Source organism: Pipistrellus kuhlii, unplaced genomic scaffold (genome assembly GCF_014108245.1).
Source record: "Pipistrellus kuhlii isolate mPipKuh1 unplaced genomic scaffold, mPipKuh1.p scaffold_m20_p_3, whole genome shotgun sequence".
NCBI classification, from domain to species: Eukaryota; Metazoa; Chordata; class Mammalia; order Chiroptera; family Vespertilionidae; genus Pipistrellus; species Pipistrellus kuhlii.
The window spans coordinates 58968585-58982384 of NW_023425529.1; the positions used below are offsets into that span (position 1 = coordinate 58968585).

Sequence of the window (13800 nt, forward strand, 5' to 3'; positions counted from 1 at the left end):
TGACCTTGCAAGCTAGCCATCTGACTTAAAGACTAATACTGATACTGATAATAATTCCCATATTCTTATGCCAAGTATTGGTTCATTATGTATTCAAGGTTACAAACTGTCTATAACAATACCTACACAGAACTCTTTGTGAAATCTGCAAAGAAGCTCAAAAGGTATAAATATGGGAAACTTCCTCTACGTCAGGTCTCAGAGATGGGGGAAACACCTCCCTCTGGGCCCGAATAGTCTCCTAATTGGCTCATTAAGGCATCTGTGTCTATCTCACTGATTTGCTATACAACAATGTGAGAGAGAATAAGTGAAAAAAGGAGCTACTTTAGATATGGTGGCCAGGGAAGAGTGTTAGAGATAATACCTGTGTTAAGACCTGAAGGATGAGAATGAATTAGCCATAAAGACTTAGAGAAAGCATATCTCAGGCAGAAATAAACAGTAGGTACAAAGGTCTTGTGGAGGATCAGTTAAGTTGAATTGAGTACAAGAGACCCTAAACTGTAACTTTAATGACAGGTGTTTTTTTTTATATCAAAAATCTGAATGTCAGGAGCATAGAGCTAGTATGATACTCTACAAGGATCTCAAGGCCCCAGGGTTCCGCCAGCTTAAGGTTTTGCCATCCTATGATGTGGGAACCTGCACCTGGCCCAAACTGGCAGCTAGAATTAAATGCTTCACATCTGTATTCCAGGGTGCAGGATATAAAAAAAAAGCAGCAAAGGACTAAAGATGTCTTTTAACACGATATACTTACCTGCTTATTGGCCAGAACTACCACATGGCTATAGGGAGGCTGGAAATACAGACTGTATTCTGGATAGCCATGTACCCATGTCTATTACTATGAAAAAAATTGGAAAAATTTTAGGGGACAACCAACAGTCTCTGCTATAGACTGAAAACAGCTTGACACATGACAGATACAGAAAGGAAAGGTGAGAGCAAGATGAAGTTGGAGAGGTAGGCAGATGCCAGATTATACAGTTTTAAAGGCCATGGTTAAGGAAAATGAATTTTATTCTGATAGCAACTGGAGGTTTAAAATAAGGGAGTAAATCATCACTAGCAGGTATATAGAGACAGTTTGAAGGGGCACAGGGAAAAGTGGAAGCAGATAATGTGGACATTGCTCTTTGAGAGATGTAGTGTCTTTTTGGACAGGGTGGTGGCATGACAGGTAAGAAGTGGCTGAATTCAGAATACATATAAGAAAGAGCTGATGGTATTGGATGATCAGTAAAGGTTTGGAATCAAAGAATGTTCCTAGTTTTATGCCTGAACAAGTGAGTGAACTGTTGGTAGTATTGTTTGTGGGAGGAAAATTTGAATCCAAATGTTGTTTCAGTACTTACTGGTTACATTAAAAAAAAAAATGTTTTTATTCATTTTAGAGAGAGGAAAGGATACAGAAACATCCATGAGAGAGAAACATTGAGATATCTGCATGGGGTGACACCCAACCCACTTAGCCACAGGGGACAATGAAGTACATGTTAAATTTGAGATACCTATCCTTTTTACCCCTTTCCATAAGATTTTCTGTACTATCTACATCTTTCAAAAATGAGGACTCCCTTTCCTGTAACTAGTTAGCTATAAACTCATTTTCTTCCTCTAGTGAGGATTATTCTTTCTCACTTTAAACCAGTAATTTTTCCGTAAGTATGCAAGAAATTTACCTACACACATTTCAACACACAAAACACAAGGTGTAGACTGTTTTTCAGTAAAAGCCATCAAAGTGAATAGTTAAAAAAAAAAAAAAATGAAAAAAACCCTATCTACAAAATAGGTAAATGTGATCAATATTAGTAATAAAAATGGACTTTTTGATGCAACAGGACAATTTTTAAAAATATTCTATTTACAGTGCTTACTAGAAACTACGCACATAAGCTCTTCACAAATGTTAGCTTATTTAATACCGAGGACCAACCTCTATAGTAGGCATTCAACAAGTTTTACAAATTTATTAACAGATTGGACACTAGTAATAGGATAATTTAAAATTTGTTCAACAAAACCATCAAATTAAACCTGTCCCTGTCTGGAAGTGATTTCTTCAATTTTACCTGTGTTTATGCTATTTAAAACATGTTTTGAATAAATATGGGAATGTTTAACAATAAAGTCTACCTTTTGGTCTTATCAGAGTCCTATATGTAAGCAAACTAATGGATAAAGTGGTAATACTTGGTGCAACTATTTATAAACATATTTTTAATATATTTTTTTATTGATCTTTTACAGAGAGGAAGGGAAAGAGGGATAGAGAGCTAGAAACGTGGATGAGAGAGAAACATCGATCAGCTGCCTCTTGCACACCCCCTACCGGGGATGTGCCGGCAACCAATGTACATGCCCTCGACCAGAATCGAACTTGGGACCCTTCAGTCTGCAGACTGACACTCTACCACTGAGCCAAACCGGCTTCAGCTATAAATATATTTTTAAATATACAACACATATATATGTAAAAACCATATCTCATTTTTATTATTCTTATGATTCCAAATATTAAGTTATACTTTTAACTTATTAATAGGTTAAAATGCTCAGTAATAAATGTACATACATGTATTTATATACCCATATGTATTACATTTAGAGGCGTATTCAGTGTTTTAGCATGCTGTCTTACAAAGCAGAAGAAAAAGTTCAGAAGACAGAACTGTTGGGAAAAAGGTAGGGAAGAATATAAAGAAGTGTTGTTCTTCCTTGACCTTTCCTAACATAAAGAACAGGTGAAGCAGAATGTCTAGTGAAATGGATAACCATGTAAGACATTTTCCACTGGCTACATCAGCACCACTTGGAGTTTAATTTACACACTGTCTAGTAATATTCCAAAGTACATTGCACTCCGTAAACATGACAAAGACCTCTTTTGTTTTATGCTTATATTTATATTTTTTATTTATGAGTGACAGATAACCCTTTGCCCTTCCATGGTATATTTTAAATTGGATTACTGTGAGTTGTTTTTTGTTTTTTTTTCTGGAAGTTGGTTTTACAAAAAACAAACAAACAAGGAAATCAGGAATTTTATTTACTCCAAATGAACGGCACTTTACATGAATACGTTCTATTACTCAGACAGAAATAATTTACAGTCCCAAAACAAACGTGGAGAGGGTCTTTCTGAGTCCACCATGTCCAGGAGTAACAAAAAGGGAAGCGTTTATCAATATAAAAAGGAAACAGGTTTATTACTTCAAAGAGAACAAATTTAACGTCACTCTGAGTGACAATTATTTTTCTGGAAAGCAGAGGCTTTTTACTCTCCTTAAGTTTCCACCAAAGCCACCATCATTTCAAACAGCCCTGCTGGTAGCCCAGTCAGTTATTGGCGGCAAAAAATGCTATAAACCTAACAGCTTGCGCAAATCTCCCCCAAAGTGCTTTAAAAACCTACTCCCCAGTCTGTTCCCTCCCGCCAAGTTTAAATTTTTAAAAAAAAAAAAAAAAAAAAAAGGGGAGGGAAGGAAGGGTGGCGAGTAGAAGGTACCGGTGGTCTCGCAGACGGGCACTCACGTCTCAGGAGGACGGAGACGCGCGGCGGCGCCCGGCCCGGGCCCCGGAGGCCGCGGGGCTGAGGGAGGAGCGCGGGGCCGCGATCCACGGGCCTCAGGTGCCGGGCCAGGGGGCGTTCCGGGAGGACGCGGGGCGGGGTGTCCGACACGTACACAAACACAAACACGCTCCCCGGCCCCGGGAGGGCGGACCACGCCACCTCACCGCTCCCGGCCCCGGGCCCCCCGCGGCCCACCTCGCACCCGGGGCCCGTGCCCGCAGGGAACCAGCCCGCCCAGGGGGACTGGAGCTGCCGCAGGCTCCGCTCGCTGTAACGGCCGCGGCGAAGCTACGAGCCGCCCGGGGAGCGGGAGGGAGAGGCGGTGGAGGCTGCGGGCGGAGGGATGGCGGAGTGAAGCGCCTCTCCCAGCCGCTGTCCGACGCGCGGGAAGCGGCCAACCCACCCCCCAACCTCGTCCGGTCGGCTATAGCCTCTCCCACCTTCCGCCGCCGCCGCCTAAGGGAAGCCGGAACGACGGGGGTCACGGTGGGGGTCAGAGGGTAAAGGTCTTGCTCCCAGCAGCCTCCGCGGTGGATACGTCGCCATCTTGGATCCGCGGGACAAGAAAATTCATGCGGTGAGTTTTTGGCAAATTTTCGGAAGTCTGGCAGCGGGGCGCGCGGCTGGGGCGGCGGATTCGGGGCCCCCGCAAGGCGGGGGAATGCCTCGGGGCCGGTCCGGTCGCGCCTGGGGTCCGCGGGCACCGTCCCGGCCTGCCGCTTCCCGTTGCTTTTGTCTCGGCTCCAATCGAGAGAGGGAGAGCAGAGCGGGCGGGGAGGGGGGGTGGCGGCGGTGGAGGGAGGGAGGGAGGGAAGGAGGGAGGGGGTGTGTATAGGGAGGGTGGTGGATGGGACGTAAAGCGTCGCGGTACTTGGGTGTTGCAGCAGCAGCAGCAGTAGCAGTAGCAGCAGCAGCTCTGGGTCGTAGGCCCGGTCCCCTCGGTGGGCGCTGGGCTTTTCCTCAGACTCCGCTCTCCTCTCACGGGCTCCCGCCGGCGCGAGGAGCCTGCGCCGCGCTGCTTCCTGGGGAGGAGGAGAAGGAAGGCGGCGGCGGCGGCGGCGGCCCGGGAGCCCGGGCCCTCTTGTAGACGGCGCTGCCGCCTCCCCCAAAGCCGCCGCGGCCCCGTGCTGTTCACGTTCTCTCAATAACACGCACATCACCTGCAGCGTGTGTGTGTGTGTGTGTGTGTGTGTGTGTATGTGTGTGTAAAGATGGGTGCTTTGGGACTGCCTAACGGGTCTCGTAGCCTCCAGGCTCTGGGATGCCGGAGGACCTGGGTGATGGGAGGAGGAGCGCAGCTGTGATGCTTCCTCGGCCGCCGCACCCGGAGGCCGGCGCTTCCGTGGTCTGGTGGAGGCTGAGCCCGGCTAGTCCGGCGGCGGCGGCGGCGGCGGAGGAACCCTAGACGGTTCTGCCTGTGAAGTTGCTAGCTCTGGGGTTCTACTTCCGTCGGGGCCTCTCCCCACCTTTCGCTGGCTTCGGTCTCACGTAAAAGTTTTTACGGAAGAAACGAGTGGCGTTACAAGAGGCCTCTCCTAGCTCTTAGCCGAGGCTGTGTTTTGTCCGTCCAGGAGACAGAAGCCCCGTACAGTCTCTTGGTGACTGGTGATCGTTTTTTTGAATGCAACTTGAAGTTTCCTTTAGGAAAAGCATTGCCAAGGCTTTAGAATTTGCATTTATTCCAGGCCCCCGTGAGTACGGCGTTACCTCCATAAAAGTCTTACATACGGGTACCGCACTCGCGAAAGGAACCCAAACATCAACTTCCTTTGAATCCTAAGAGATGCTTTCAACATCCTGAAGACCGAATGCAACACTTTTTTTTTCTTTTCTTTTCCATTTTCATAAAGCTCTTGGTCATAAAGCTCCTTTCCTAATCTTCAGGACAGTTTCTAATAAGTATAAGAAAATAGACACTGATGTGACCCCTTAGATTCTTGGTGGAATGGTAGGCGGTATTGAGTTAAAATTTGTTCGTGAGGGAGGCCGTACATGAATTTAGTTCACAGTTGAACACATTTTCTGACATGCTTGATATTATTAGGAATGTCTAGATTTCTGGAATAAGTGCAACTTTTGGTTTGCCCTTTGAAACAACATAAGTGGGAGTGGGGGGATATGGAAATATCTAGTATTTACATATCTTGTTTATGTTTAGTTATTAGGGAACACTTCCTGTTATTTGACCACATTTGTTTCCAAATGTCAATGAACACATTCTTTTGCAATTATGGACAACGACTTTTCTAGATTTAAAGGGTTAAGAATCACAGTGGACTGAACTGTTAAGAGTCTGTTATATTTAAAATGGTTAGATGTCTACACTCTGAGCTCTCTTTATTGAAATACTTCTAAATGGACCAAGTTCTTTAGTAAGCTTTTTATGTAGATCAACTCTTTAGTATGTAGTTCTTTCGTAATACTAAATCAGAAGGAAAAATTCACTGTGAAAAAGGCAAAACTGCTGCACTTTCTTGACCTCTTAAGATCCTCATTTAATTTTAAAAAGTTCATTTCTATAATTTTTTTTTCCTGAGGGCTTGAATTGCAGTGACTTCTATGAATACTTTGTGTATTAGAAAGGAGCGGAGAAACTTTCACATTTTTTTTGCATCCTAATTAATGCTATTTCAATAAAAGTAAATTAATGTAGGTATCATTTGTTGGCAGAAACCTTTTATTCTAAGTATACTATGTAGAGCTATCTGTAACCCAATATGATAACTCTTGGGGAATGAGAATTGTCTGCATATTTAACCAAGCAACAAATACAACCTTTAAAACATTTTCAGTTTCTATAATACTTTCGTTTTAAAGTAAATTTCATGTAGTGGAAAAACAAGGGCAAAATTTATACATATGAGTGACTTATATCCCGTTCATTCGAAAAGCATTTGATCTTGAAGATAAAATAAAACTAGTTCTGCAAAGAGAACTAATTACCTATGTTTATACATTAGAACTTTGGATATTTAATTTATTTTATTATTTTTGAGAGATACTTTACAGTTAGTGATAGCCTGAAAATTCTGTTTATTCAAAAGTAAATAAGTACTTTAGATTAATGAGTAGATTTCTCTAGAAGTGCTTCTGACCTAGTTTTGGTTTTTATCTCTACAGTAGATATTGATGTTAAAAGTACTTGTATTGGGGGGGGGAAATTCTACAGAATTTTTTTCTCAATCCTTGGGGAGTTATAGTACTTCCCTTTTTAGTGACAAATTTGCTTCATAACATTTTCTGATACTATAGAAAAATCATGCTTCATGTAGGTATATGAAATACTGAGTTTTATAGACTAGTAAGGAAGTTAACATTTTTTTTGCTCTTTGTCTTAAAATTTTTCAGTGTAGAAAGTTCATTCAATTACAATTACATAAAAACAAACTTTCTATGTGCTTGCTTAAGTAAGCATGTGAAGACAACTTATGCAAATAGTGATACAGTCTTAGGAGAAGATACTACTGAATAAGATTTTATTTGTTACATAGACTTCTAGTGGATTTTATAATACAAAGAAGCAAAAGAAACCAAGGTACCAGGTAGGGCAGTTTTACAGGCAGAGTTACTCTGAGTTACACTGTAATGTTTGAATAGAATTATATACAATATTGATGTCAAGGGATCCAGTACCATGATAGAAGTCATTCTGGTTGATTATACAGTGACTGTCCTTATTAAGGATGATTTCTACCTCTGATACTTAAATGAATTTCATTGTGGCTTTGACCACATATTTTAAAAAGAGCTATATACTAAAATTGATGTCTCTTGTAGAAAGTCTGTCTTTGAAAAGAAATAGAACAGTCATTAGGATTTTAAGTTTTTAGAGTTATTTTATTTATTACCTTTGTTTTGTTCATTGAACCTTTTCTTCAATTTAAATAGTGTATATATTTTTTCTTACTTCGGTGTTGTTTCTTTAACTTGGCTTCCTTTTTTTAAACTTTAAAGACTCCTTTCTTATGACAAGCCATGCTGATATGGCTTGTTCATTTATTTACTTTGTCTATAAGGATGACCTGAAAAAATAATTTCTAACAGCTTGTTCTTTGAAATATAGATGCAAATTTCCAGGTATCACTTGGGGGTATGCTTCATTTGGAACTAATAAAATGGTTTGTAATATTTTTTTTGTAAGACCCAGAACTTATATACTAATATGGAAATGCAAAATGAATTATCCAGGAGGGAAAAGGAAATTTCCCTTCTCTGAATACACTTTAATATGTTATATATGCTTAGACTCAGGGTCCAAGTCTGTTTATATACTACACTAAATACTGGATAGGTTTGCCATTTATTCTGAAAGTGCCCCTCTCTTTTTATTTCTTTCAGGTGAATGTATTTAGGTGTGTATGGGGGAGGGATATTTTTACTATCACTTCTCTGTTGTTTTACAGACTTATTCAAAAGTCTACTCTGGTGTCTCTTTTTTTCTTTTTTTTTTCTTTCATATGAATTTTTTTTTTTATTGTTTAAAGTATTGATGTCGCTTTCTTAATGAAAATTTAGCTGACCCCCATACTGCTTTTGGTGAACATGTCATGCTGTATTGTAATTTACTGTCCAAACCCATTATCCACTGTAAGCACCTAAGAGGTAGTACTTTGTCCTATTTATCTTTACATTTCTAGAATTTTTCTCTAGTGCACAGTACTTAGTAGGTATCAATAAATATGCAATAAACAGAACAGGTGCCAGATTGTAATTGGACACTCAGTGCTGTCAGAGTGCTCTGTTTCCCAGTCTACATATCAGACAGGTTGGAAGGGGATGGGAGAAGGCCATCCTGCATTCCCTCACTTCTTTGAGTCCTTATGGTTTTGTTTCTATATTATCGATAGAAAACAGATAACCAGCTTCTTAGAGAAATGTATGTAGAATGTGTGCAGGTCTGAGGGAAGGATGTTAGTGATAAAGTGCTTCTGGCAGAGTGCTTAGATCTATATATCTTACTGTATTTTGTATGCCTAAGGTCACAAGGTCATTGGTTGAAGGAGTTATTTTGTATTTATAGTTACATGGTGATATGTATTTACCATTGCTTAACTGTGTTCATATATAATATAAGTGCTATTTTAACTTTCTAAAATCTTAAAAATTGCAGTTTGAGAAAAATCTGGCCTTTAAGGGTTTGAATAAGAGATTATACACTAGTTTTGTACCTTCCCCCCCCCCCTTTTTTAAATGTAGAAATCAAAACAGGGTAATGACTGTTTTGAGGAGATGCTAACATTTAACTTAGATTTTAGAAATCATGCCATTTGTTTTATTTGCTTACATGTTTTTCAGAGGCTTTATAATGACTAAAAACTACTAAAGATAGAGAGGGTATTTATGATTATTTTTATTTTTATTTATTTGTCTTAGAGAGAAACATTGATCAGTTGCCTTACACATGCACCCCAACTAGAGATGGAACCTGCAACCTAGTTATGTGTCCTGACTGGAAATTGAACCCACAACCTTTTGGTATAGGGGATGATGCTCAACCAGTTGAGCTACCCGGCCGGGGCAAGAGGGTATATTTTTTAAAAGAGAACTCGATTCATTGCTCAGGACACCAATCCTTTCTCTGTTTTTGCTGAGTTGAAGTATCTTTTCTGATGTGAGAGTAGATAAGAAAGCACATAGTAAAGTTTTACTTTGCCAAGGAATGATAAAATAAGCAAAATTACGTGCCCTGGCAATTTAGGTAGCAATGAGGAGATACGCTTTTTTATTTCCCCCAAACAAATTGATATACAGTTTTTTAATTTGTATATTTGGATGTTGAAATATAACTGCATTTTGTTTCAGCATTTGGACAAAGATGTAATGACTGATGATGTAATACATTGTATTTGGGAGAGGAACATTTGGTTTTCTGTCATCTGGCAGGAGTTTGTATTTGTGTCACTTTTTACATTGTAAATTATAATACTTCTACATACAATTTTGTATTTAATTTTTGGTTTGTAAAAATTTTTTTATAGATTAAATAATACTCCGTAAGTTTACCATGCCATTCAAAGTACCTGATTCCTTTTGGCTTAATTTTAGTACTTAATATTTTTAAAATGACAGCTTTCAAAATACTTCACTTCATCTCAATTTTATATGGTTGTCATTTTGATGTTAATTTTTAAAATAAGGCTAAATGGTTGGTTATTTTTGTTTTGTGGTGTTCATCCTCACCCGAGGATGTTTTTTCCATTGATTTTCAGAGAGTGGAAGAGAAGGGGGAGAGGGGAGACAGGGGTGAGAAGGAGGGAGAGAGAAAAGAGAGAAAGAAATACAGATGTAAGAAAGTGACATCAATTGGTTGACTGGGGCCTGGATTGAACCTGTAACCCAGGTACATGCCCTTGACCAGGAATTAAACCCAAAACCCTCTGTTACATAGGCTGACACTAACCACTTAGCAAGCCTGGCCAGGGCAAAATAAGATTAAATTTTAGTATTAACATAAAGGTAAGATAATTAAGCTGTCTTGATTACTATGAAAATTCATAATTAGGAATGAAGGAAGCTATTTTATCCTTAGACTGGGCTCAGCATCTAATACCCTTTTCTCTTAATGCCACTCTTAAGTAGAAGGTTTTTGTTTTAACTGATTGTCTTGCAGATTCAGAATAATTAAAATAATAACAATAACAGGAGTTTGAAAGAGGAGTAGTAGGAAATTTTTGTTTAAAGCTTGACTTTCTGGCAAAATATATTAGCTGTTCCTATACTCAAAGACATAAACATTTATTAAGAAACACCAAAACTTAAAGTAATAATTAATTCTGTTGTAATGATAATAGGTAATCACACTCAATGTCACATTTTTCTAAATTTACTTATTGCCCAATTATTTTGCAGGTAGATTATGTGCTTAGCAGATATGCCTTGAGGTTTGCCTTAATTTAGTGCACAGAGTATTGCTTCAGGAGCAGAGTTTTAATAATTTCGTGTGTGAGCATCTCTGGTTTTAGATTAGAAAAATTGAGCTATAATCTTTCAAACCTATACACATTTATGAGAAATTATAGATTCATAGCTATGTCAGGCCAAACTTTATTTGAGGTCTATAGCAAAACTATTTAACCTGGCAGGAAAGAGAGCGGTTTTCAAAGTGTTTAAATTTGATGCGCAGTCATGGTCTGCATCACGTCATTTTGGTCAATGATAGACTGCATGCCGTATTTTTCGGACCATAAGACCCACTTTTTTTCCCCCAGAAGTGGGGGGAAAAGTCCCTGCGTCTTATGGTCCAAATATAGCCTACACATATACTTTAAAAAAAAAGTTTTTTTACTTGCCCGGCTCTGTGTGGTCTCTGTGTGCTTGCCCGGCTCTAAAATGGTTCTAAATGCTGCTGTTTACTTTACAGGGTTGATTACATGTGTTTATGACTGTGATGTTGGGTTTTAATGCACATAAAATATTTTAGGACACTATTTGTTTCAGAATCTTTTTTTCTTCATTTCCCTTCTCTAAAAACTGGTGCGTCTTATGGTCCGGAGCGTCTTATGGTCCGGAGCGTAATATGGTATGTAGCAATGGTCCCATAAGATTATAATGAAACTGAAAAATTCCCACACAAATCCTAAATTCGTAGGGCATTACATCACATGGTGATGCTGTTAATCATATAAAAGTATAGCACATACAACTACAGCAGTGAGCAACAGTAGGCTTACAGTTCACATGGAAAATAATACAAGAATAAACCTTTTCATGTACTCAACTACATGAACCTTTTTTGACCACCCCTGTATGTACAGTACATAATACTTAATATTAACTGTGTTAGTGGTGTGTGTATTTACTATATTATACTTTTTATAGTGTGCCATGTTATGCCAGCAGTAGTCTCATGTTTATTGCATCTTTTCATTGCATCATTTTCTCTTGTGCTTGATTTAATGTTGCATTGTTTTGTACAATAACATGCTATACAGGTTCGTAGGCTAGGAGCAGTAGACTATATGTGATAAAGCCTAGGTTTATAGTAGACTACTATACCATCCAGGTTTGTGTAAGTAAACTCACAAAGATAATAGTCTAATGAGGCATTTCTAATAATGTATCCTCTTGTTAAGCCACACGTGACTGTATAATACACTTTTTTTTGTTCTGTATGTGTGTAAATCACACATTCTAAAATAGATATGTGTGTGTGTGTGTGTGTGTGTGTGTATATATATATATATAAATAAAACAATTATGGTCCAGTGCTTCAGGGAATTTGACCTCTGACTGCTCTTAGGGTATTTTAAAGCATAGTTTGAAAACCAATGGACTTGATCTCTAAAGGTCACTTCCAACCTAAAATTTGTGTTTTTTAAAAAAGAGTAGTTGTTCTTTCTGCAGATGCAAAATTCATAGAATTTACTTGTTTTTAGTTGCATTTGGATACAAATTGTTTGAATTTAAATTTTAGGTTCTACTGGTTGGGTGTTAGAATTCTAGCGGTTTCCAACTAAATCCTTTAATAATTTGTTTATTCTCTTGTAAGCATTTTGGTTGTGGAGGGTATATATGGTGGTGAATAAGACAAATCTGCCTTCATGGAGCTAAATATCTTAGAGGGGAAATATAACATAAGCGTGCAAACAACTAAATAAACTATTTTAGATAGTGATAGTTGTGATGAAAAAAGTAAAGCAAATAAGAGTACAGCAATTGAGTAGGGCTGAAGGATGAGACTATTTTAAGTAGGGTAATGAGGGAAGACCTCTCTGGAGATTGCATTTGAGCAGAAACCTAAAAAGGAGAAAACCATGCAAAAATCTGGGTGATTGTTTTCCAGGCAGAAAAAATAGAAGGCTCCGAGAAGGGGTCAAGTTTTGCATGTTGGATTATTTTATAAACAGTTATTTAATGCTGTCTACCAAAATAGGAGTAAATTTTAAAAGGGAAAAAGAAATGATTAAGACAAATTCTTGTCTTAAAACTGCTGAAAATATTTTGGTGGATCCAATAATTTGTAATATATTTTATGAGAACTATAGGGAGGAGGGAATATTTTTTATTTAGAGTCTAAAAATATTTTCCGGATCCAGTGGAATTGGGATCTGTCTCTTTTAGTGGAAAATTATAAAGAAAAACAAACTAAAACTGCATAGACTCATAAAACCTTTGAGTTTTTTATTTTTGCCAAATTTTAGATAGTAGTTTATTTCTTAGAAATTGATTAGTTATGATTTTCATGTTCAGTCATATTTCCTTGAACAGTCCTATAAGTACTATGTTACTATGTGCCAAGCATTATTATAGGTGCACTGGATAATTCTTCATGTTTAATTTTTAAGGTGCATGCTGTGGATCTATATATATGCTAGATTAGAGCAGTCTTGTTTAAGAGAGTTAATGTGTTGATTTTAGGGAAGTGATATTTGAACTGTGTTTGAAAGGATGATTTCGAGTTCACTGGGTTGGTGAATGTACAGAATCAGCACTGCAAATACAAAAAGCCTCCGAGAACATACTGGGTCTGGAGAATGGTTTAAGTAATTTGCTATAATTTTTTTTCTTTGTGTTTTTTGTTGGTAATCCTCACCTGAGGATATTTTTTCTTGGTGATTTTTGGAGAGAGTGGGGGGAGATACGAGAGACACACATGGATTGGTTGCCTCCTGTATGTGCCCTGGACTAGGAATCAAATAGGAATCACACCTCTACCATTTGGTTCTCAGGCTGTTGCTCTAACCACTGAACACACTGCCCAGTGCGATTTGCTAAATTTTTTATAAGAGTTCTGAGACCTCATAAGAAGTTGGTTGAAGGAATGGATTTGCCAAAGTGTGGGAAACGTTTTTAAATTATAAGTAATAACCAAAATTTTATTTTAACAGTTCACGTGATAATAAAATTTGTGCTTCAGGGCAAATGTTAGATTCCAGAGTTAACTTATAATTAAAATTTCAAGCTTGCAGGTGTAATATAGTGTATTTGTGAAATTCTTGAATAATTATTTTCTCTCCATTAGACAGTGAGTATTTTGTATTCATATTGGCAGGGTTTTTTATTTTTATTTTTATTTGTTAACTGTATAATTTTGAAACTCTAGTTTCTGTTTTCCAGAGAATTTGTGACATATATAAACAAGTGCTATTAGTTCAAAGTTTTACATTAATGGGTGGAATGCATTACACAAGTTACAGGGCAGGCAAAGTTTGAATGTTGTTTTTTGACGTTATTTACAGACTTGAGATTTAACATTATTTGGGTAAATTAGAATAATG

General features: G+C 38.3%; 1 protein-coding gene across 9 annotated transcripts in view; it reads left to right on the forward strand.

Annotated features, from left to right (window-relative positions):
• Positions 1–3523: 3523 nt before the first annotated feature.
• The window catches only part of CNOT2 (CCR4-NOT transcription complex subunit 2), a 119602-nt gene continuing 109325 nt past the window's right edge, over positions 3524–13800 (forward strand). For 3 of the 9 annotated variants that reach the window (XM_036455251.2, XM_036455260.2, XM_036455255.2), the window contains exon 1: positions 3526–4160. In XM_036455251.2, coding sequence (XP_036311144.1) covers positions 4156–4160 — 5 coding nt within the window. In that variant the 5' untranslated portion in view covers positions 3526–4155. Of the gene's footprint in view, positions 4161–13800 lie in introns of all 9 variants that reach the window. The other 6 variants (XM_036455262.2, XM_036455258.2, XM_036455263.2 and 3 more) reach the window with 6 other exon arrangements.